This window comes from Cervus elaphus, chromosome 27 (assembly GCF_910594005.1).
Source record: "Cervus elaphus chromosome 27, mCerEla1.1, whole genome shotgun sequence".
Lineage (NCBI taxonomy): Eukaryota > Metazoa > Chordata > Mammalia > Artiodactyla > Cervidae > Cervus > Cervus elaphus.
In genome coordinates, this window is record NC_057841.1 from 28,692,652 (window position 1) to 28,718,044 (window position 25,393).

Genomic DNA, 25,393 nt, shown 5'->3' on the forward strand with positions numbered 1-25,393 from the left:
GCTTCCACTTTCTTACCCTCCCATTCATCATCCTCTTGATTTCCTTTTCTAGCAACAGCGGGTCTTACTTACACAGTGGTTATGATGTGCCAGGCACTGTTCCAAGCATTTTGAATATATTATGTAGTTTATTGCTGCAACAACATTGTAAGCTAAGCATTATTACTACTCAGTGTAGAGATGAGGAAATGAAGGCACAGACAGATTATATAACTCTCCCAGGTCACACCACAAGTGTGTGGTAAGATTTGAACCAGGGCAGTCTGGCTTCAGAGTCTTAACCACCAGCATGTGGGCAACACTCTCTTTTGTGCTAAAACAACTCCCTACAACTCCCTTTGATTAGTGGTATATTCATCCAGTGAAATATTATTCAGCTGTGAAAAGGAATGATGTACTGATATAGGCTACAACATAAATGAACCTTGAAAATCTTATGCTAAACGAAGGAAGCCCAACATAAAAGGTCACATATTATGCGATTCTAGTTACACAAAATGTCAAGAACAGGCAAATCCATAAAGACAGAAAGCAAATTAGTAGTTGCCAAGGACGGCAGTGGGGTTGTGGGTGCTGGAGCAAGGAGGAAGAGAAATTAGTGTTTAATGGATATGGAATGTTCTTTGGGGTGATGAAAAGGATCTACCACTGCATACTGATGGTCGTGATATAACATTGTGATGTTCTAAATGTCCCTTTAGAATGGTTAGAATGGTGGATTTTGTTGTTTTAAAATTCTTATCACAACAAAAAAATCAGAAAAAAAAAAAGAAAGAAAGCAATGATAAATAGAACTGCTGGTGTCTTAGCACAAATCAAGGCAATGTACCAAACTGTACTAATAGTCACTGCCATCTTCACTGTGACACATTGTGTTAAATAAATCAATAAATGAGGAATTTTAAAGCCAATCTTACTCAAAAATATCCTTAATGAAGCAGTAAATATGATTAACTTTACAAAATCTCAACCCTTGAGCATACGCATTTTTTCTATTCTGTCTGATAAAATGGAATGTACTAAAAAAGGCACTTTTGCTTCATAATGAAGTATGGTTAAGTTAAGGGAAAGAACCTGTAAGATTTTTGAGTTGTGAGATGAATTAGCTGCTTTTCTCATAGAACATCGCTTTTACTTTTAGAAAAAAACAAAACACTTGAAGGGCAAACAATGGTTATTTAAACTTGGTTATTGTACAGATTTTTTTCAAAATTGAAAGAAGGCTATGATTTTGTATACATATATAATGTAATATATATGAAGTTTAATACATTACATATGACTTTTAGTGTCTATGGCTTTTATAGTGGTTGCTTTAGGTATTACATTAGATATATAACTATAAATCTAATAATTCAAAATGTTCAAGTTGGATTTAGAAAAAGCAGAGGGGACTTCCCTGGTGGTCCAGTGGCTAAAATGCTGTGTTCCCAATGCAGAGGGTCTGCATTCAGGGGCCTGGGTTCGATTCCTGGTTGGGGAAATAAGATCCCACATGTTGCAGCTAAAACGAAAAAAGATCCTGCATGCTGCAGCTACAACCCAGTGCAGCCAGATAAATAAATAAAGTATTTAAAAAAAAAAAAAAGAAAAAGCAGAGGAACCAGAGATCAAATTACCAACATCCGGTGGATCACAGAAAAAGCAAGAGAATTCCAGAAAAACATCTACTTCTGCTTCATTGACTACACTAAAGCCTTTGACTGTGTAGAAAACAAACTGGGGAAAATTCTTAAAGAGATGGGAGTACCAGACCACCTTACCTGCCTTCTGAGAAATCTGTATACAGGCCAAGAAGCAACAGTTAGAACCGGACATGGAAAAACAGACTGGTTCCAAATCGGGGAAGTAGTACGTCAAGGATGTATATTGTCAGCCTGCCTATTTATTTAATTTATATGCAGAGTACATCAAGCCAAATGCCGGGCTGGATGAAGCACAAGCTGGAATCAAGTTTGCTAGGAAAAATATCAATAACCTCAGATACCACCTTCATGACAGAAAACAAAGAGGAACTAAAGAGCCTCTTGATTAAAGTGAAAGAGGAGAGTGAAAAAGCTGGCTTAAAACTCAACATTCTAAAAATGAAGATCATGGCAAACAGATGGGGAAACAATAGAAACAGTGACAGACTTTCTTTTCTTGGACTCCAAAATCACTGCAGATGGTGACTGCAGCCATGAAATTAAAAGACACTTGCTCCTTGGAAGAAAAGCTATGACCAACCTAAACAGCATATTCAAAAGTAGACATCATTTTGCCGACAAAGGTCTGTATAGTCAAAGCTATGGTTTTTCCATTAGTCACATATGGATGGAAAGTTGGACCATAAAGAAAGCAGAGTGTCCAAGAACTGATGCTTTTGAACTGTGGTGTTGGAGAAGACTCTCGTGAGTCATTTGGACTGCAAGGAGATCCCACCAGTCAATCCTAAAGGAAATCAGTCCTGAATATTCATTGGAAGGACTTGATGCTGAAGCTGAAATTCCAGTACTCTGGCCACCTAATGTGAAGAGCTCACTCATTAGAAAAGATTCTGATGCTGGCAAAGATTTAAGGCAGGAGGAGAAGGGGACAACAGAGGATGAGATGGTTGGATGGCATCACCGACTCAATGGACATGAGTTTGAGCAAGCTCCGGGAGTTGGTGATGGACAGGGAAGCCCAGTGTGGGGCAGTTCATGGGGTCGCAAAGTCAGACACAACTGAGCGACTGAACTGAACTGAATTATCAATAAGATGTAACATTACATGTAAATTATTTATAAATATATATATAACATGTAATACAATTCAACAGAGAAAATAATGCCAAAATATTAACTTCAACCTAAACCTTACACCTTTTACAAAAATTAACTCAAAATGTATTATTGAGTTAAATATAAAACAAAAAATACACAAAACATTTTTTAACTAGGAGAAAGTATTCAGGATCTAGGAGTAGACAAAGATTTCTTAGATTTGACAACAAAACCACAATCCACTAAAAAACAATGATCAGCTGAACTTTATCAAAATTAAAAACTTCTGCTCTGCAAAATATTATTTTAAGTGAATAAGGCAAGTGGCAGAGTGGGAAAATATGTTTCCAAACCACATATTTGACAATGAAATAGATAGATCAAAATATATTAAAAGTTCTCAAAACACTGTAAGAGCAAAAATCTCATTCAGAGCATAAGTGAAAGATGTAAAGAGATAGTCCACTGAAGATGCTATAGAGACAGCAAATAAGCACTTGAGAAGAGGTTCAATATCATAAGTCACTAGGGACCTGCAGACTACAACCACAATGAGATATCACTTAACAGGGATGGCTAAAATAAAAAAATAGCGACAAGGGAATTCCTTGGCAGTCTAGTGGTTAGGACTTCACTCTCTCACTGCTGAGGGCCTAGGTTTGATTCCTGGCTGGGGAATTAAAATTCTATAAGCCTTAAGCATGATTAAATAATAATAATAATAATAAAGAAAACAAGGAAGTAGCCAGTTTCAGATGGAGGGGCAGATGTCCCCAGGGAGAACAGAGCTGCCCTCTGCCCCGCTGTCCACTGGGACAGGACAACATGGCAATGGGGAGGTTCTACATGGAAGATCATTCCCACTGGGCAATTTCTAGGGAATTGCCTATGAGGCCATGGCACTTGGCCCCCAAAGAAAAGGATCAGTCACTTGGAAAGCTATTCCCGGTTCTTGCTGTCCGACTTATAAACAATGTTTTTCTTCCACAACAGCCTGAATTGCGTCTCCACTTTATCTATTTTTATTTTTCATTTTTTTACCCCCTTCCTTTAAAAATAAAAACAGAAGCAGTATCTCACCAATTAGACTTTTACCAAAATAATGATTTATAGTGTACCCAGCTATTTACAGAGATGATCCATTTACAGAAGGAGGAAGTGGTTGTAATATATTATGGGTGAATCCATGATGAAGAGTCTTTCATTTCATTGGCTGGCTGTATTGCAGAGTTAATCTTCAAAGTGCATATTGCTAAAAGGGGGAAGAACAATTGATGACTTAATTTCTAAATTTAAAAACTGTCATTGAAATGCATCACAATGAAACAGTCTAATGTTTCAATAAAGTGCCCTCTGCAGTCTTCTGGCTTCCCTCCTGGCTGGCATCCTTTCAAGACTTGGGCTGAGGGAAAATGCACAGACATGTCCCGCTTTATTCAGATGTTCAAATATCAGGGTGAGCACACACTTCCGACTTGGAAAAAAAGGTCGTTTCAATTTAAGATTTAAACTACAGGTAGAGGTTCTGCTATCAGTGAATTAACTGCAGAAATGCCTTGTGACCCCATGGACTGTAACCCGCCAAGCTCCTCTGTCCATGGAATTCTCCATGCAAGATTACTAGAGCGGGTTGCCATTTCCTTCTCCAGGGGATCTTTCCCACCCAGGGATCCAACATCTCCTGCATTGCAGGCAGATTCTTTACGGTTTGAGCCACCAGGGAAGCCCCAGAAATGCCTACACTAAGTTGATTCCTTACTCTTGGGCATGTGTTTAAATGACCCAGAGGCAAAAACAGTTGTGTTGTTATATTATGGGGGTTGTGTGTGTTTGTGTGTGTTTCCATTTAATGGCCCTAATAGTTCCTTTATTGGATTAACTTCCTTCTTTTTCTGCTTATTGTTTTATCATTTTACTTCCAACTTTAGCTTGATAAATCAGCCTTTATAATAGTGCTTACATCTTTCAGTTTCCAGAGGAATATCTTGGTAGTCTTACCCTTCAGCTAACAAGTCCTCTCCTCTCTAATCAGTCCCCCCACCATAGTTACCCCAACCCCCAAGTACTTCCCTAACGGCCCCAGGTTTCCACCAGGCTGACCTACTGGATCACTAGTTGATCTGTCCCTTTTAAGTCATAAGATAAGCTGGAAATATCTGTTTTTCTAAAAAACCACAACCTATTAATATATACATTTTAAGTACTTTTCTAATGAGCTTGTGAAGGAAGAGATCCACTGCCTTATGACTAGCTTTAAATATCTTCCTGAGGTTCAGGAAATATGACAACTGTATATGAGAATAAAACTGTTTGCTTTCTGTCCATCTTTCGAATAACTTCACAAAAAAATTTAGTGTCTTTAACAAACAAAGGTCTTCAAACAAATAAATCTGTCCACTTAAAAAAAAACCATATAACTTTAAAATAGAGCTGCCTGGTCCAGCTTCCCTCACTCCATCACTGGTGTCCTCGGTAAACATCCTTTATGCCAACACCCATCTCAGAGTCTCTGCTTCCCCAGGGTAATTTCAAGAGTCTGTTGCCATTCTGGAGACCATCTGAGGCAAGACTTTAAAATTTCTACTTGAAAACCTTGCCTAAGAGTTATCGCACTTGAAGCCAGAATTAGTTGGGATCTTCTTTAATGCAAATGCCCCAAATGTGCCTAGCGCCCCCTTCCTACAAGCCTGAGCTCAGCCTTTAGAACAAAGACACTTACATGGTTCATCTTTCCACTTAACCAGGTAGACTGAAGTGTGTAGGCAAAAATCAGTCATGCCTTTCAGGAGGGTCACAGACTCCCACCCCAGAAAACTGCAGAACCATACACAATTCTGGGTACAGTTTCAGGAGGATAATAAACCTCCCCTCCAAAAGTTTCCATGGATTCCAATTCAAGAATCATTGATTTATAGTGAAGGTAACAAGAACTCATAGTCTCCAAGCCTTTTTCCCCAGCACAGGGAATAGAAAAAAAAAAAATTTTTAAGATATTTAAAAAGCCCTAATTTTTCTTTATATGATTCAATCAGTGGGTTTTGAATAACCAAATATCAGAGTCAACTTACATTTTCCATAATAGTGTTGACTGTCCTTGAACTTGACTCTTTACGATACTTCTTCCTGGTACAGTAGACGCTGACGAGAGTGATGATCAGCATCAGGGCAAACACAGCAGCAGTGGACGATATGGCGATGACAATGGTGTCTCGTGTTGAGCCTCTCTTTTCACACCTTTCTCCCATGTACCACCAGTCATCCCCCGACCGACACCTACACGTTTGAAACATGACTGAGTTACGAGCTGACACTTAAATCTGAAAATCTTCACCACTGAAGGTGTGGGTCAACACTCAGGTCATTGACAGATGGAACCATTGGTCACCTGCTCGGACTGAAAGGATTGGTTAGACTAGCCCAGGAAGTCAGGCAGGGCCAACAGCAAGGAGCAATGAAATTATCCCTAATCTGGGATTTAAAACAGCAGCTCCCAGCTGGGGAAGAAATGCAGCACAGGTAGTGGAGAAACTTTAGTTCTCAGTGTCCCAGTCCAGAACATCCCAGCTGTGACTATGGCCAGGTTCTTCTCAGAATTTAGGTATCTCCATCTACAGAATGTGGACCGTCACATTGACCACACCAGGCTGTTGTGAGGATTTATAACTCATGAGGACTGTTTCAGGCAACTAGAAAAGAACATGCAGGCTTCCCTGGTGGCTCAGTGGCAAAGAATCAACATGAGAAAGCAGGAGATGTGGGTCCCGTCCCTGAGCAGGGAGGATCCCACCTGCCTCAGAGCAACTATCGCTGTGAGCCTGTGATCCAGAGCCCAGGAGCCACAACTACTGAAGCCCATGCATCCTGGAACCCGTGCTCCCCAACAAGAGAAGCCACCACAGTGAGAAGCCCAAGCACCACAACTAGAGAGAAGTGTCCACTCTCTGCAATTACAGGAAAACCCACATAGCAAGGAGAAGGCAATGGCAAGCCCCTCCAGCACTCTTGCCTGGAAAATCCCCTGGACGGAGGAGCCTGATAGGCTACAGTCCATGGGGTTGCAAACAGTTGGACACGACTGAGCGACTTCACTTCACTCACTTCATACTTCATCACTGGAGAAGGAAATGACAACCCACTCCAGTATTCTTGCCTGGAGAATCCCATGGACAGAGGAGTCTGGTGGGCCATAGTCCATGGGGTCTCAGAGAGTCAGACACAACTGAAGTGACTAAGCACGTACACATGCCACATAGCAACAAAGACCCAGCAGAGCCATAAATAAATAAAATTAAAAATATATATAATGTACTCACTTTACATTAATAATTTCATTGTTCTACTGGCAACCCAAACTCCCAAATGGAGAGCAAACAATAAATACCCTATGAACAGTTTTGAGATGAGAATCAACTGATTTCACTCATATGAAATATCACATGAATCGTACATTGTGAATGAAACAAATACCTAACAAAAGGATGGGGAGATGGCGCCCTTACCTGCACTCAGCTCTGCCATTCTGGAGAATGCAGATCCCATCATTCTCACACCTGAAACTTGTGCAGAGGTCACTGACGTCCAAGGTTGGAAGTGGGTAATTTTGTGCATTAAGGTGGGATATGTCTAAGGAGGATGGGAGGAGAGCAGGGAGGGAAGTCAGTTGGGGTTTAATGAGCATTTGATATTTAAGTTCTAAATCAAACGTTCAGGGACTTCTGGGGTGGCCCAGAGGCTAAGACTCTGTGCTCCCAATGCAGGAGGCCTGGGTTCGATCCCTGGTCAGGAAACTAGATCCCACATGCCACAACTAAGACCTTGTGCAACCAACCAAATAAATAAATAAAAAGAAAGGGTCAATTAAAAAGTCAACTCCTTAAAAAAAAAAAATCAAACCTTCAGTTTGTAACACACTCAGGCAATCTTGAAGCACTGTCCAGTAACGTTCACAGGAGTGAAAAAAACAAACAGGTGGGTTGAGAGCTAGCCACAAAGGGAAGCTGGGCCAGCCTGTGGGGCTATAACTGAACATGTGTTTGCCTGGGTCTGGGCTCACCTGAGCTCAAAGGGGAGCCTGTGTTCCCAGCCCCAAGGGACCAACAAGGAAACGAAAGCTCAGAAATGCAAAGAAATGCAAAGAGGGGCTTGCCTAAGATCACAGGTCTCTTGCTTGGCAAAGCAAGTAGATAGATATTTAGCACAAGATACCAGGTCCCCTGACAACCAGGAATCTGTTCTTTTCGGTGTTTTCTGGTCCGGTCAAACAGACATGATGAACATATGAATTTGTCTCTGCTACCTAAAATGTTTTCTCCCTCAGTGAAAGTTATTTCTGAATAGTTTTTCCCCTGAAGTATCATCTAGATTTACTCTGACACAGAAATCAAAATTTCATGGATTTTAATGACACCACCTTTTGCCATAAAAAATAATTCTGACTTACTGAGATGCAAGTGGGTCTTTAATAGTAAATGAGTTAAAATCCTATCACATAAAACATGGAAACGACCAGTTATTCCTGAAAAATGTTATTGTTGGCTGCCATGACCAAGAACTTTAGAAGACAAGAGATTAATGCTGTTACTGACAAGACATATATGTGTGTGCACACATGTGTGTACATATTTAAAAGAGACAACAAAGTCCATTTCCACTTTCATTTTATGTTTTGTGTGACATTTTTACTTCTAGAATCCAAGAATTAAATTCTAGGGTATAATGGATATACTTTAGCTTATTTCTAAAGAAGTCTTCTGGACTAAAGCTTTCCACTGCTGTTCCATGCAGTGGTAATTAATTTGTCCTGGCACTATGCCTGTTTCCATCTAAATTATTTTTATATTGTTAATGATTCATACAAAAAAAAAATCCCACTCATGCCCACTTCTTCCCACATCTCTATCTAATATATCTGAAAATAGAACCCAGAAGAACACAGTAAATAATCAGTGACCACAAGAAAGAAAAAAAAAAAAAAAGAATAGCTTAGAGAAAACTATTTTTGACATACCTTCCACTGTCAGTAGGATATAAACATCATCTCCTTTGATAAAATCTCTGCTTTTCAGCATTTCTTGGGTCATAAAGTTAGGGAATCCACGGCCCCTACCTCTTTGAAACTGAGTTCCATTAGGGAAAATAACTTGTGCTCCCACTTTGGAAGGCCTGTCCCAAAAATAGGTTCCATTATCTGAAAAAGCAATTTATATTAATGGATTATGTTTAGCATCATCATAGCTTTTGGTGGCAGGAAAATGCAGGCAATGTGAAGCACAATTAAGATAGAGCTCAAAATAATTAAATGATGCTATTGACCTGTGTTGTAGTCCCTGGCAAATCACTGGAGTTTTTCATTTATGTTGTCCTGATGCAAACGAGATGGCGCAGCAGGGAGGACCACACTCAGGGTTCCTGAAAGTTTCCTGGGTAGGAGGCCTGAGTAGTAAAGTTCTACACTTTTACTGACTGACCAGTGTAGAAATTCAGCTACCCATTAGAATCATTCTGTAGTGGCCTTCTGAGTTACAGACAGCCCTTTAAACCGAGTTAAATCAGTGCATTACTGAGAGAGTTATTAATTTTAGCATACAACAATTCATCTTATTAACTGAATTATTCACCTAACATAGCAAAGTGCTTCAGGAGTGAGACAGTGAGAAGCACTGTTTCTGAAAAAACAGGTGATGACCCATCCAACCTTGAGCCATGTTCAACATCATTCAGGGAAAAATATTTTGAAAAAAAGGTAAAGAAATTGTGAACATCAAATTCCCACACCTCTTTGTGAACACTATTTTTTTTTTCCTATCAGATTAGATTTTTCTCCCCCAGATCACTTAGGTCCATTCTTTTCATATGCGGAATTCAGGTTTGACAATATTGACCTTGTCATAATTCCATGTTTTACTTTGTTAGGTTCCCAGAGGGCAAAGGATTATTATAATTAGAAATGTGATCAATACTTTCTGGGCACTGCTTTTTTTTCTGGGCATTGCTTTCTGGGCACTGCATCTTTCAGTCTAGAAAGATGGGGAATGATGTCACTATTGGCAAGTCCCCCAGGATCCTTCAGTAAGAAGTTACGATCCATTCCCACACCCTTCCCAACACTAACAACATCTACTTAGCATCTTCTTTCTGATCAAAAAACACCCCCATTTCAAAAGCTGAGCTGTTTTTGACAATATCAGTGACAAGACAAGGACAGCATGGGTTAGGAGAACTCAGCATCTGAGACTCTCCCCCTGCCAGGCCCTTCCACAAACTTCCCTCCTTGAACTGTAGAGACACTGTTAATAAAATTGTGGGGTTATTATTACAGTCCCGGTTTTACTGCTGAGGACACTGAGGTTTCAAGAGATTATCAGTGCAAAGTCACAATGCTAATGAGAAGCAAACCTTGGATTTGAACCTAGGCTTGTCAGACTCTAAAACCAACAACACACCTCATCCCAGGTGGTGCTAGTGGTAGGAAAAAAAAAAAAACCCGCCTGCCAGTGCAGGAGACATAAGAGACAGGGCTCGATCTCTGGGTCGAGAAGATCCCCTAGAGGAGGAAATGGCAATCCACTCCAGTATCTTTGCCTGGAGAATCCCATGGACAGAGGAGCCTGGTCCATAGGGTCACAAAGAGTTGGTCCTGATTGAAGTGACTTAGCATGCACACACTCCTCGTACAACCTTGAGAATTCAGACGTTGTCATCAAATTCCAAGAATACAGCCAAAATCTTCTCAATTTGTTGGCATCTCTGCTGATATTCCTGACAGTCCCCTGTCTGGGAGACTCTGTCCAGAATTGCTGAAGCCCTTCCCCTACAGTGAAGAAGGAAATGGCAACCCAGTCCAGTATTCTTTCCTGGAGAATTCCATGGATGAAGAAGCCTGTCCACGGGGTCGCAAAGAGTCAGACATGACTGAGAGACTATCAGCCTTCCCCTGCGTATCTTCTGATCTTAAGATTTGGGCCTCAAAAATTCCCTAGGTGCCTGGTTGTGCATTCTCTCATTCCCAAATCATCCATCCCTCCTAGAGCAATGATTGTGTATTAACAACAAAAAAGATAAGCCACGAACCGATGGTCAGAAATGGGTCTGTCGTTAGACTCCGCTGGTTGGACATACGCTGTCGAATGTCAGGAGTTTGATCCAAGATTGTCATCGTGACTTGTTGCCAAGGACACGGCCACTCTAACTGATCGTCATTGGCTCCAGAGATCAGGTGGAAATACATTCCTATTTTAGGCAAACTATATAGATCCAAGTAAATCTGAAAGGCATATCCCTTAGAAGAATAAAATGGAGGGCTGAAGAAAGACCCATTGGGGCTGCCAATGAGCTGTGTGAAATTCCTTATATGCCAGACATGATGAGGGCACCATGTTTCTGAGAGATTGATGTCATCAATAGACAGGCCACCCAGTGAGGCACCAGCGCCTCTGACCCCTTCAAACACCACTCGAAATTTACTGGTCACATTCAGTGTTACGTGGTAAAGTTGCCAGCTCCCAGAGGGTATATCTGCAAAAGAGGTATATTATTTCAAAGAGGATAAAGGACCATGTGGGTCACATACAAACTGACATTAGAGTCCTAATTTTCATGGCCAAAGGATATTTCTAGAGCTGCTGCCTCCTGCAGGTGTAAGGTATGGCTTTCTTCTTCCTCCGGCTCAGGTCCAGTTACTCCAAGGCACTTTTGTAGGACTGAGTGGCTCTCTGCAATATTTGAATGCTTATCTAGCTCATTTTTATTCTTAGATAGATCACCATTTTCCAGACACATGTGAGCAAACAATAGCATCTAACTCATGAGTACTCCATACTCAACTTATAAGTCACCTCCCTTCAGTTGGTTAAACAGACTGGCAAGTCCAAGACTTTACATTTGTACCCCAGATCCCTGTGGTCCTCAGCCAAAGCCTCCTTTAATCTATCTAAACTTTGATTGGAATATTTCCTTCACGTGTAAAATTTTCAATCAGTTTTTGGCAGTGTTAGACAGGAATTCATCAGACCCTAGAAGGCCTACAGCCTACAATTGACTCCCTACATCATTTACCAGGGTCTCAGTGTTACAAGCTTCCCAGGTGGTGCAGTGGTAAAGAATCCACCTGTCAATGCAGGTGACGCAGATTTGATCCCTGAGTTGGGAAGATCCCCTAGCATGGGAAATGGCAAACCACTCCAGTATCCTTGCCTGGAGAATTCCATGGACAGGGGAGTCCGGTCTGGTGGGCTACAGTCCATGGGGTTACAAAGAGTCGGACATGACTGAGCAACTGAGCATGCAAAGTCCTAAGTATTTATCTGATACCTGGTACCATCTCCTTTCTTCCCAAACCGCACATCCCCCTCCACTATTACTCCCTACCCTAGAGAACAGTGCACCATAGGACATCTTGTGTTATTTTCTTATATCACACACTCAAATAAGAAGAAGTACATTAAACAATTTTCAGAAGTTCCCCCTACCCAGAGAAAGAATAGCTCAGGAATTCATGTCAAACAGTAGTTAACACAGTGCCTTAAAACTTAAATGTATTAGCACTTAATGAGAAACATGTTGCTCAAAAATCAGTTAGAAAGATCCAAATTACAGGAAACACTGTTGTCCTTGGAAAGACCCTGGATTGAATAAAAATCTTTCATGAGAGCTTCCCCTTGATTTTTATCAGTACTTTCAGCTTAAATTCTGGACTTCTAGACAGGTTTCTTAAGTACATTTTGTGCTATTATCTATCAGTAATAACACCCACAGATTGCTAATGCAAAGGATTATATATGTATAGTCATGTATGCATGCAATAATTTTATTTATAATCTTTTGCATATGCATTAGATACATATTATATACACGTATACTATATGGTATATATACATGTATGTATAATATGAGATTAAGAACCTCAGCTTAAACTGGTCTTGAAGGGAAATATCATCTATGTTTCAGATTGTTTCTCCTTGTTAAACAGGGGGGAAATGGCATGATATATGGCATAACATGGATCAATTTTTATCATAGGTTTTAGTCAATTCATTCAAATCAAGAAGTCAATATGTGAAGCAAACAGTAATATAGTCACCAGCCTATTACCCCTCCCTCCCTCAGGGAACCTTCTGAACCATCTAATAGCTGGTCAACATGACCCAACTCCCAGACACACGATTGGAAGGAAGGGTGGCCACCCCATTGGTGTTGCCCTCTCTCCACTCCAAATTGCTCCAGAAGATACATTTAACCCAAATCATAACAATTAGAATCCTGCATTGGAATTTATTTTTTTTAGGCTACAAATTAGAGGAAGAGATCCTTCTCTAGTCTGATGGTACATTTGTAATATAAATGTAAAATATAAAAATGCAAACTGGGAAGTGAGACAGCCAAAGCACCAGTTTTCTGGACAAAGCCCCTCTGAGATAACAGGAAAGGCCCCCAGCCATATTCAGGGACAGGTCCCATCCTACCTGCAGCCAGTTTCTCTCTTCTTCATCCTATAATTTAGTTATGTTGAGCCAGTAACTCTTCCCATTTTGCCTAAGCTAGTTTCCATTCTATTTTATTACTTGCCAAGAACTAACTTCACCAACACCAGAGACCAATCTACAGTTTCTTAAGTTAGCGTCACATATTCTATAGCACAGAAAGCATTTTCATTTTAGCTTCCTAACCACAGCATAAAACAAGGAGGATGAGGTTCTAGGTTCTAGGTTCATAACCCCTACCCTGTTGTAAGTGGCTGCATTAAATAAAACGTTAAGATTGTCTCGCTCTGTTTGGGTTGGACTTGTACACACTACTATAATTAAAATGGATAACCAACAAGGACATCCTGGATAGCACAGGGAACTCTGCTCAATGTTATGCGGCAGCCTGGATGGGAGGGGAGTTTGGGGGAGAATGGATACATGCATATGTGTGACTGAGTCTCTTCGCTGTTTACCTGAAACTATACTACTACAACATTGTTAATCAGCTATACCCCAATACAAGACAAAAATTTTAAAAATAAAAAGATTGCCTCACTTTGAATGCAAGAATAAAAATGTTGATATCGTACCTTTTATTTGTTCCACAAGGGTTAGAGTGCTGCTCACATGAGCCGCAGAATACTCCCTGACATAGATGTTCAGTTGGTCATCTTGGCTTCCACTGTTGTACAAAAAAAATTGCAAGCACTGAAATCCTCGTTTAGGGTAGAGTATTCTACTTTCCAGTATTGCTGTGGCCCCCTTGTTTACAGAGCTACTGTTGAAATGCATGAAGAAGCCAGAACCTGTTAAGAGGATAAGAGCAGAACTGAGAATACAGGTACTGGGTACAGGAATGCATATCTTGTGGCCGCTCTGCTTCCATTTAGTTCCCACTGTATGCAGGGCACTGTTTTGAGCACTGAAATGCAGATCTTGGAGCAGGAAGACCATGAAAATAGCAATATTAGATCACTTTTTTCTTACTACAGTCGGTAGTTTTCAAAAATGAAAAAAGGGGGGACTTCCCTGGGTCCAGTGGTTGAGACTTCACCTTCCAATGCAGGAGGTGCAGGTCCAAAATCTGTTCAGGGAGTTAAGATCCCACATGTCTCGGGCCAAAAAACTAAAACATAAAACAGAAGCAGTATTGTAACAAATTCAATAAGGACTTTAAAAATGGTCCACATCAAAAAAATCTTTTAAAAAATGGAAAAAAGTGTTACCTGCTTAGTCTAGCCTCTCTCTCCACCCCTTCCCCCCTCCTACAGTAGTATCTATGGAGGACCACTATCCACTGTTTATATCTACATTTACAAAATATTTTTTATTGAAAATATGTGACATGCAGATGGTGATTGCAGCCGTGAAATTAAAACACGCTTACTCCTTGGAAGGAAAGTTATGACCAACCTAGACAGCATATTAAAAAGCAGAGACATTATTTTCCAACAAAGGTCCGTCTAGTCAAGGCTATGATTTTTCCAGCGGTCATGTATAGATGTGAGAGTTGGACTATAAAGAAAGCTGAGCACAGAAGAATTGATGCTTTTGAACTGTGGTGTTGGAGAAGACTCTTGAGAGTGCCTTGGACTGTAAGGAGATCCAACCAGTCCATCCTAAAGGAAATCAGTCCTGAATATTCATTGGAAGGACTGATGTTGAAGCTGAAACTCCAATACTTTGGCCACCTCATGTGAAGAGCTGACTCATTGGAAAAGACTCTGATGCTGGGAAAGATTGAGGGCAGGAGGAGAAGGGGATAACAGAGGATGAGATGGTTGGATGGCATCACCGACTCAATGGACATGGGTTTAGGTGGACTCCGGGAATTGGTAATGGACAGGGAGGCCTCGCGTGCTGTGGTTCATGGGGTCGCAAAGAGTTGGACATGACTGAGCGACTGAACTGAATCATTGTGTAAATTTAAGGTATGCATGTTCATTTGACACATTTATATATTGGCTTCTCATTGCCATCCTGGCAATAATTTGGTGTTTCTATTTGATACATAGCATCATTTTTTTGGTGCTGGGAATAGTGAAGTCTAGTCTCTTAGCAGATTTGATGATTATAATACAATATTGTTGCCTATATTCATGATGCTGTACATTCTATCTCTAGGGCTAATTTACTACTTGTTACAAGTTTGTACCTTTAAACAATATCTGTCGTGTCCTCACCAACCCCCATAAAAGAAAAAGGAAAAGCTCTTAGAGACCCCAAGGCTTGCCCAGACCATCTGAGCTGTCAAGCAACAGTCCTGGGTTCTGAAGTCTAGTTTTACCTATTTGCTGCCAGAAATTACCAAATAAGTAAAAATGTATCTGTAGCTAAAAAATGATTATTTGATTCAAAACAAAATTTCAGTAGAAATTTTTTACTCATCTGAGTAAAATTAAATACATTGTACTTGCTACATTCATTTTAAGTATGTTTGCAACAGGAATGTATAACCTCAATCAGCTGAAGTTCTGAAATGGATTAATTCCCAGTCTGGTGCTGTTTACTGGAAGATCTCTTGGATTCTGAAAGCTTTGAGGAAACAAAGCCCCACTTTTCCAGAGGTAAGAGTTCTTCCGGAGAGTGGCAGCCCCCTCTTGCAGTAGGCATATACTATGGGTTGAGGTTTCACAGAGCCCAGGGCTGAGCCATGGGGAAAAAGCAAACTCAGATAGTAAAAGCAAAGACATTAACCATATCCTTATAACATACAGAACCAATTCTTAGGTAGCACTAGTGGGCTATCATTAGTAATTCTAATACAAATAAGAATTCAGATCCCAGTATTTCGCAGCAAAGAAAAAGGCCACCTAGAGCCTGTTATACAGAGTGAAGCAAGTCAGAGAAAAATAAATATTGTATATTAATGCATAGCTATGAAATCTAGACAAATGGAACTAATGAACTTATTTGCAGGAGACACAGACGTAGAGAACAGACTTTGGACACAGCAGGGGAAGAAAGGGTGTCACAAATTGGCAGAGCAGTATGGAGACATGTACATTACCATATGTAAAATAGATAGCTAGTGGGAAGTTGCAAGTTGCAGTATAAAACAGGGAGCTCAGCCTGGTGCTCTGTGATGACCTAGAGGAGTGGGAAGGGGTGGGAGGTGGGAGGGAGGTTCTAGAGGGAGGGGACATATGTATACCTATAGCTGATTCATGTTGGTGTATGGCGGAAACTAACACAATATTGTAAAAACATTACCTCCAATTAAAAGTAAATTTAAAAAGAAGAAAGTAAGAAAAAGGCTAGAAGCGCTGAGAATAAAACCCAGAAGAATCTCACTGCTGTTACCTCTGCACTGGCCCATGTTGGAGTGATCGCTCTCTGGCCCCTCAGAGACCTGGGAGAGCCGCTGCCAGTCAGCACTGTCTGCTGAACTCTGAATCATCCCACACACATTTCCCAGCTCAAAATCGCAGGACTCCATAAAGCTCAAGGAGGAGGCTACCAAAGCAACAGAAACAATTACTGACATGCAGATCTAACGCAGTAAGCTAAGTAGTAAAAACAGCTCATCTAGAAGAACTAGGAATTCTAGGGTGATATTAAAGGGGACTCGTCACTGAGTCAGGGTGATGGTGGCTTGAAGATCTCTTGATATATCTGCAAAACCAAGACAATCAATCAGCTGTGAGCTCTGTATAAACTGCCTCCCTGAGTCTTGTTTATCAGATTAACTAACTGTGTTCGAAACCTGAGTCTAGCCACTTCCCTGGTGGTCTAGTGGCTAAGACTCTGTGCTCTCAATGCAGAGGGCCCAGGTTCCATCCTTAGTCAAGGGACTAGATCTCACATGCCACAACTGAGTTTGCATGCCACAACTAAGAGTTTGCGTGCTGCAACTAAAAAGATCCTGCATGCTGCAATAAAGATCAAAGATTTCAAGTGCTACAACTAAGATCTGGAGCAACCAAATAAATATTTTGAAAAGAAAGAAATATGAGTCTACATTCATCTAGTTATTCAGATTAATAAACCACAACTCAAGTTATTTGAACTTATTTATATTATGACTGTATACTTCATTTGGACTGAAAAGAGTTTTGAATATAGTTGGTCTATACATTTGAGTTAGCAACAGCTTCAGAAACTTGAAGGGGGCACGCTGTGACAGGACTCAGATGGTTTTTAAATCTGAAGCCCAGAACACATGAGAAGAAAAATGCTACTTCCATGTTGTCATTTGGGATCTGGGTGATAATCTTTTTTGTTTTTTTTTTTTTTTTCCTTTTTGAACATAAAACTTCAACTATCAACCTATAATTAACTATAATTTCAGAAAACCCAGCACAGAGTAGAATGTTTTCCTACAGAGCAGAAAGGAAGATAAATCATGTCAAAGAATCTGTCACATACAGCAGTTATACAGTTGATTCAACTTTAAGACATCAGAGTCACTGAAATCCATTCGCTGGCCAATCACATCCATGAAGTCCGGGACCCTTGTTATAATTGTAGGTTCTGATCCATTTCCGAATGCAGTTTTACTGTAGTGCATCACTGAGCTGTAATCATAGGGAACATTCATGGAGTCTATCACTTGATCATTATAGGAGTCAAAATTTCTTTCTTTGCCTAAATGATAAATAAAAATTTTAATTACAAAATTTAGTTTGTCTTACTCCAAAGACTGTTAACTTAGAAATAAAGACTATAATAAACATTGCGCAATCTTGGTTACAACTGATGCTTGATGATATTTCAAGAGTGCTTCAAACACTCCTGTCTTGGAATAGACTATTCAAACTTAGAATTATACCACTTGTCATGCTGAACTTGTCTAAGGTTTCATTGCAGCTCAAAGTTGGACTTTAGCATTTGTCCTAAGGTTCTAAGAACTGCTAACGGAAAGCTATGGCTTTTCCAGTAGTCACGAATGGATGTGAGAATTGGACTATAAAGAAGGCTGAACGCCGAAGAACTGATGCTTTCGAACTGTGGTACTGGAGAAGACTCTTGAGAGTCCCTTGGACTGCAAGGAGATCAAACCAGTCAAAGGAAATCAAGACAGGGAAGGCTGGCATGCTGCAGTCCATGGGGTCACAAAGAGTCAGACACGACTTAGCAACTGAATAACAACAACAGATAGAAAGGGTCTAAAAGATATTGTTGAAACACTCAGCGTCATTGACTGCAATGACGAGATGTAGGTATTTTCACTGGACGGAGATGAAAACAAGAGGACTTTGGGAGGCGTGGTGGAATGGGATGGGGATGATAATGCAGGAAGGATTGACATCATCAGTGATTTCTCAGTTACTGGAATGTGTGTAGATGTATGTAAATAAATACACTTAGAGAAGATTCCTGACCACTTAGCATCACTACAAATGGGTCTGATTGTCAGTACATAAAGATGCATTATCAAATCAAGGCAGAAGTTTCCCAAAAAAATAAGACATTGGAAACCCTGCAGAATGAGGCCATGGGTTGAAGCTAAGCACTTCTCTTGCTCTAGAAATCTTTTAGACTCAGCTATAGTGTCTTCCCCCAGACTTGGGGTGGGGACAAAGGCAGGGGCAAGTAATGTGGTGTTGGGATTGTGGTGTCAGGGTCCCTCAGCACAGAGTAACCCTCACTGGCCTCATTTGATAGCCATGTCATCCCTCCCCTCTCACTTCTCTGCCTCCCCATCCCCTTCACCATACCCTATGGAGGCAAGACAGATGGGGAAACAAAATGTCACTGCAGAAAACATGAGTTATAGTCAGACATGGCTATTAAAATCTTTCTGGGGATTTCCCTGGTGATCCAGTGGCTAAGACTCCATGCTCCCAATGCAAGAGGCCCAGGTTTGATCCCTGGTCTGGGAAATAGATCCCACATACTGCAATGAAGATCCCGTGTGGCACAACTAAGACCCAGTGCAGTCAAATAAACACATTTTGGGGGGAAAAAAATCTTTCTGACTTTGAGCACAAAGTCACAAAAAGTTCCAGCTGTCCAACTACTATAGCATTTCCCAATATGGGCTCCAAAGGATTACACAACCAAATACTCCACACACACACACACACACACACACACACACACAAAGGCCAAGATCAAGTCACTTTGGAAAACGCTCCTGCTGGAGATTTGCAGTTTGTGTTAGTCGAGCAAAGACTCTGAACAGTACAACAGTGTAAATAGCTAAATTCAATTTCTTTTAACCTAGGATTTCCCAAGTTAATTTGACCACAGATTCCTTTCTACAAAACACCTATGAAAAAATTGCCGGACAGTGCTCCATAAAATGCTCTTTAGGAAACACTGGTTCCTAACATCACATCCAGCTCAAACTGGGGTTCTGGAAAACTGTTCCCCAATGGCCTTCAGGCACTTCAACTCTTACTGAATTACAGCCAAATGTGCTCAACCATGTCCAACTCTTGGAGACCCTATGGACTATAGCCCACCAGGCTCCTTGTCCATGGGATTCTCCAGGCAAGAATACTAGAATGAGTAGCCATTCCCTTCTCCAGGGGATCTTTCCGACCCAGGGATCAAATCTGTGTCTCTTGCATCTCCTGCATTGGCAGGCAGATTCTTTACCACTAGTGCCACTTGGGAAGCCCAGAGCCAAATGAAATTAGATCACATCAGAGTTTTCCCATTATTAATAAACAACACCAGTGGCAGAAGAAAGCACATGTTTAGAAATTCAGTATTTAAGTTTAAAACAATGTAAAACAACAAGATAAACGTACCTGAAATAATTCTGTCCCAAATTATGCTGACATAGTCATCCCGATCGGACCGTGACTGTTCATGCCAGAACCCAAGGGCATGGAGAAACTCATGTTGAACCGTTGCTATTTTGTCGCAGCCCTCTCCGATGGACAGTTGTTGCATCCTAGTAAGTTGCTTCCCCACTGAAGACCAGCAGCTGACAGGGGAGTTTACAGTACAAGGAGAAGAGGCTTGATGTAGGTTAAGGTCTTAGAGCAAAATCCTTAATGCCTAATCTACCTGGTTACCTAAGATCCTAGATCTTTCACTTGTGTCTAAACACCGTGCATTTCTCCCAAAACCCAGTGAGGTATGAAAAGCCTTCCAGACCACATGATCTTTGGAGAACTTGGGCTGACACCAAATGTTAAGGAGTAAATCACCCTCCACTCAGCCTGGCCTGATTTTTTCTGAATATCCCAAAATTTTTCAGATGGTCCTTGAATAAGGGTTTTATACAGATAGAGCAACCACTCAGAACTGCTGACCTTGAATCAAATAACTATCATCTTCTTAAGCAAAGTACTAAGAGTTCTCGGACAGCAAGGAGATCAAACCAGTCAATCTTAAAGGAAATCAACTCTGAATATTAATTGAAAGAACTGATGCTGAAACTGAAGTTCCAAAACTTGGGCACCTGATGCAAAGAGCTTACTCACTGGAAAAGACCCTGATGCTGGGAAAGAGTGGAGACAGAAGGAGAAGAGGGTGACAGAGGATGAGATGGTTGGATGGTATCACAGATTCAATGGACATGAACTTGGGCAAACTCTGGGAGATGGTGAGGGACAGGGAGGCCTAGAGTGCTGTAGTCAATGGGGTCACAAAGAGTTGGACATGACTGAGAGACTGAACAACAAGAGTTCTTGGGTTAAAATAAATTTAGATACATGTGCTCGCATGCGTACAGACGGCTTTTACTTGAAGGCAGAAATAAGGAGCATATTGGAACTTCCCTGGTGATCTAGTGGCTAAGATTCCCAGCTTCCAATGCAAGGGGACTGAATTCAATCCCTGGTCAGGGAACTAGATCCCACATGCCCCATCTAAGACCTGGTGTAGCTAAATAAGTAAATATTTTAAAAAAAAAAAAAAAAAAGAGGGGCTTCCTTGGTGCCTCAGTGGTAAAGAATCTGCCTGCCAATGCAGGAGACATGGGTTTGATCCCTGGTCCGGGAAGACCCCGCATACCATGGAGCAACTAGGCGCGTGCACCACAGCTATTGAGCCTGTGCTCTAGAGCCCATGTGCCAGAACTACTGATGCCTGAGGGCCCTAGAGCCCAAGTTCTGCAACAAGGAAGCCACCGCAATGAGAAACCCACACACCAAAACTAGAAAGTAGCCGCCACTCACCACAACTAAAGAAAAGCCCATGCAGCAACAAAGACCGAACACTGATCAACTAAATAAATAAAAGAAATAAGGAGTGCAGAAACTACAAACAGACTGAAGGTCAGAGTCTTAGGGTGGATGGCATGTGACTCCACCCTCCTTGTCTTTACAAGATTGAGACAGTGCAGTCTGGTTTTATGGCTAGAGGGAAATTACACCCAGCAAATAGCAATGGAAGCCCCAGCCTCCCTCAAGGTTAGGGTCCAGGGCAATCACTCTGATGCAATGTCCCAGCCACAACAGTTCTCCTCAGAACACTTAGAAGACAAACTCTTCAATTTACCCATTGCCCTTGAACACTGATATATAGTTGGGTTCTCCAGACCAAGGCTTGAAGTCAATGCATGATTTTAGGCGATAGCGTTCAAATGCCTTGAGGATAACCCCCCTGGCATTCATCTCTGAAGGAAGAAAACAAACAAAAATAAACCTATTAAAATTATCACCATTGAACAATTCACCATGGAAACAGGGCCTGCAATATATTGTTTATCATGAGTTAGTCCCTCTATGTAAATTTAGCATTTTATTTTTACATAACTTAGTATACAGTATCAATTAAGTATCGCATGTAAATATTTGGTTGTTCTTCAGATTATCTTATTTTGCCCCATGTATATTTCTCTAGAGCCAGTAGAGCTCAGATAGCAAAAATAAAAGGGTGGGGGGCATTTCCTTACCTCAGAGAACACATACACTCATTCACAGGCAACCAAAGTGAGCCATCACTGTCACATGCTTCATCTAAGAAGCTATAATATATATTTAAAGGCTCGCAGCAGAGCTTTTAATCTGAGGACCTTGAGATGAGAGGGACCATGAATATGTTGAGATAGTATTCAAAGAATTATGTCTATACCTCTATTCATATCTTCTCAGCAAAGTGCAATTTCTGGGGAAAGCATTCATAAGATTCTCAAATGAGTTCAGGGTCTAAAACATGAATAAGAACCATTGCTTCCAAGTTGACTGATGCTAACAGTTTAGACAGAAAAGTGCTCAAAGAAGGCAGGGGCAAGAGACCAACAAAGGTATGCAGGAAAAGAAGCTCAGAGGGCAATCTGGGGGAAAGGGCCATATCAGGTGCATATGAAGAGATGGTCACAAATCAGAGCAGGTACTGGTGAAGTGAAGGATGGTGGCTGCCAGCGGTGGGTGACAGAGAGGATGGTGTGTCTACTGGTTCCAACCAGACACACCTAAGTTCTCTCCTATCCTCACTACTTACTTTTTTCCTAAACCAGAGTCAGACATGACTGAGCAGCTAACTTTATGCTTTTTATACAATTAAAACAATGAACAACTGTTAAGTTAGAAATTAAACAATTATAAAAACAATTAACCATTCAAAAGTGAACACTGCAGGGGCAATTTCGTACATGCGTTAATGTTCTTCAACACCTTGTCTGTCTAGTTTCAAAACACCTTCATCACCCCCAGAGGACACTTTGTACCCATTAAACCATTGCATTCTCTCTGTGTGGATTTTCCTATTCTGTGAAAAGTGACAAGTGTTAGTCGCTTAATCGTGCCCGACTCCTTGCAACCCCATGGACTGTAACCTACCAGGTTCCTCTGTCTGTGGAATTTTCCAGGCAAGACTACTGGAGTGGGTTGCCATTCCCTTCTCCAGGGGATCTTCCCATCCCAGGGACTGAACCTGGGTCTCCCGAATAGCAGGCAGATTCTTTACATTCTGAACCACCAGGGAAGCCCCATTCTTATTCTAGTCCTTCCTATTTTTTTTAATTGGAGGACAATGCTTTACAATATTGTGTTGGTTCCTGCCATACAACAACGTGAATCAGCCATCAGTATACCTATGTCCCCTCCATCTAAAGCCTCCTTCCCACCACCCCTCATCCCACCCCTCTAGGTCATCACACCACAAGGACGAGCCCCTTGTGTTATATAATAACTTCCTGCTAGCTTTCTATCCATTTACTTTTGATGCATAATCTTTGCCAATTTAATTCATCTTTGGAGTTTTGGTATTATCACAAGACCAGCTAAGTGGGGAAATAAAATCGACTTTGCAGGAATATTGTAAGGCTAGCACAGAAAGAAGAGGTGAAGTTCCAAGCACAGTAGTCCCCATGGGTCTGTGGTTTCACTTTCTGTGGCTTTCGTTACCTGCCATCAACCAAAGTCCAGAAATATTAAATGGAAAACTGCAGACATAAGAGTTCATGATCATGAAACTGCATGCTGCTCTGAGCAGCCTGAGGAAACCTTATGCCATGCTGCTCCATCCCGCCAGGGATTCCCCAATCTCGGACGTCCATCATCTGCTCTCAGTATCCACTCATCGACTTCATCAAGGCTCAATGACCCAGCATTGCCCAAAGCAGGACTATCCTCCTTCTGAAGTGTCATCAGAAGGTCAATAGTAGCCTAACAATACATCACAACACCTACGTCATTCACCTCATTTCATTTCATGAAGTAGGCATTTCATCATGTCCCATCATCACAAGAAGGATAACACAGTTCAGTAAAATATTTGGAGAGACCACATTCACATAACTTTTATTATAGGTTATTATAATTATTCTATTTTCTCATTAGTTACTATCTCTTACTGTGCCTAATTTATCAGTTTAACTTAATCATACGTACATAGATTAGGTAAAAACATAGTATATATAGGGTTTGGTACTCCCCACAGTTTCAGCCATCCACTGGAAGTCTTGGAACATATGCCCCAAGGATAAGGCGGCACTACTATAACATGAGCATTTATCAAACGTTTATTTTCTTCTATCTTCTTACATGTCCATTTCACAGACAATTTAAAGACATTATTCAGAATGCCTCAGTCTAGGTGAAGGTAAAGAACAGGGTACACATAGGACCTAAAATCCATGAATCTCTAACAGGCACTCGGAATTCAACCATTTATAATATCACACAAATGATACATGCTCAGGGTCTTCCCTCATGGTCCAGTGGTTGAGAATTCACCTTTCAGTGCAGAGGATTTGGGTTCAGTCCCTGGTGGGGACTAAGATCCCACACGCCAAGAGGCAACTAAGGTCTCGCACTGCAACTAAAACCCAATGTAGCTAAATAAATATTTTTAAAGTAACAATAATTTTTTTAAATAATAAGTTTTCTAAAAGTAGCTATGAAAAAATAATACATGTTTATTATAAATAAGTTAGAAATTATAAACAAAAAGAAAGATTTAAAATATTACACAGAAATAACCAAGCACATTTATCATACTTTTCTTATGAATACATGTGCAATACACATATTTTTATAAACAATAAAGTCTCAGCCTTCATAATATTTTATAAACTATTTTTTCACTAAATATTCAGTCACAAAATCATATCTGATTCTTTGCAACCCCATGGACTATAGCCTGCCAGGCTTCTCTGTCCATGGAATTTCTCAGGCAAGAATACTAGAGTGGGTAGCCATTTCCTTCTCCACTTCACTAAGTAATACATCTTAAATCTTGCTTCATCATGAAATACTATTTTTACCATTTTAATAGCCACCTTATATGACTGTAACATATAAGTAAATTCCTGTTATCAAATATTTAAACTGTTTCTACATTTTTTGTATTGTAAATATCACATTTGGATCATTACTTCATATTTAACACATCCTTAAAATAAGGGGTGATGACACTGACCACCACATGACTGTTTTTGAATTGAATGTCTAAGGAGCTTGCTTGTCTGGGCCTTTTATCAAAGCTTAATGAGGCTAGTGTCTATCCTGAAAATTGTTTGGAGGCTCAAATAAGGGAATAAATGTGGAAACAGTGGCTGACTTTATTTTTCTGGGCTCCAAAATCACTGCAGATGGTGACTGCAGCCATGAAATTAAAAGATGCTTACTCCTTGGAAAGAAAGTTATGACCAACCTAGACAGCATATTAAAAAGCAGAGACATTACTTTGTCAACAAAGGTCTGTCTAGCCAAGGCTATGGTTTTTCCAGTGGTCATGTATGGCTGTGAGAGTTGGACTATAAAGAAAGCTGAGTGCAGAAAAATTGATGCTTTTGAACTGTGGTGTTGGAGAAGACTCTTGAGAGTCCCTTGGACTGCA

General features: G+C 40.7%; 1 protein-coding gene across 2 annotated transcripts in view; it reads right to left on the reverse strand.

The window, feature by feature from the left end:
* Nucleotides 1-3,743: 3,743 nt before the first annotated feature.
* Nucleotides 3,744-25,393, reverse strand: part of MEP1B (meprin A subunit beta) — a 34,294-nt gene continuing 12,644 nt past the window's right edge. For both annotated transcript variants that reach the window (XM_043889637.1, XM_043889639.1), the window contains 10 exons: nucleotides 21,608-21,725; nucleotides 19,909-20,087; nucleotides 17,576-17,794; nucleotides 16,511-16,663; nucleotides 13,798-14,013; nucleotides 10,815-11,258; nucleotides 8,752-8,931; nucleotides 7,244-7,367; nucleotides 5,813-6,017; nucleotides 3,744-3,996 (listed from right to left, as the gene is read on the reverse strand). In XM_043889637.1, the coding sequence (XP_043745572.1) occupies nucleotides 3,982-3,996; nucleotides 5,813-6,017; nucleotides 7,244-7,367; nucleotides 8,752-8,931; nucleotides 10,815-11,258; nucleotides 13,798-14,013; nucleotides 16,511-16,663; nucleotides 17,576-17,794; nucleotides 19,909-20,087; nucleotides 21,608-21,725 (1,853 nt within the window). In that variant the 3' untranslated portion in view covers nucleotides 3,744-3,981. The remainder of the gene's footprint in view (nucleotides 3,997-5,812; nucleotides 6,018-7,243; nucleotides 7,368-8,751; nucleotides 8,932-10,814; nucleotides 11,259-13,797; nucleotides 14,014-16,510; nucleotides 16,664-17,575; nucleotides 17,795-19,908; nucleotides 20,088-21,607; nucleotides 21,726-25,393) is intronic.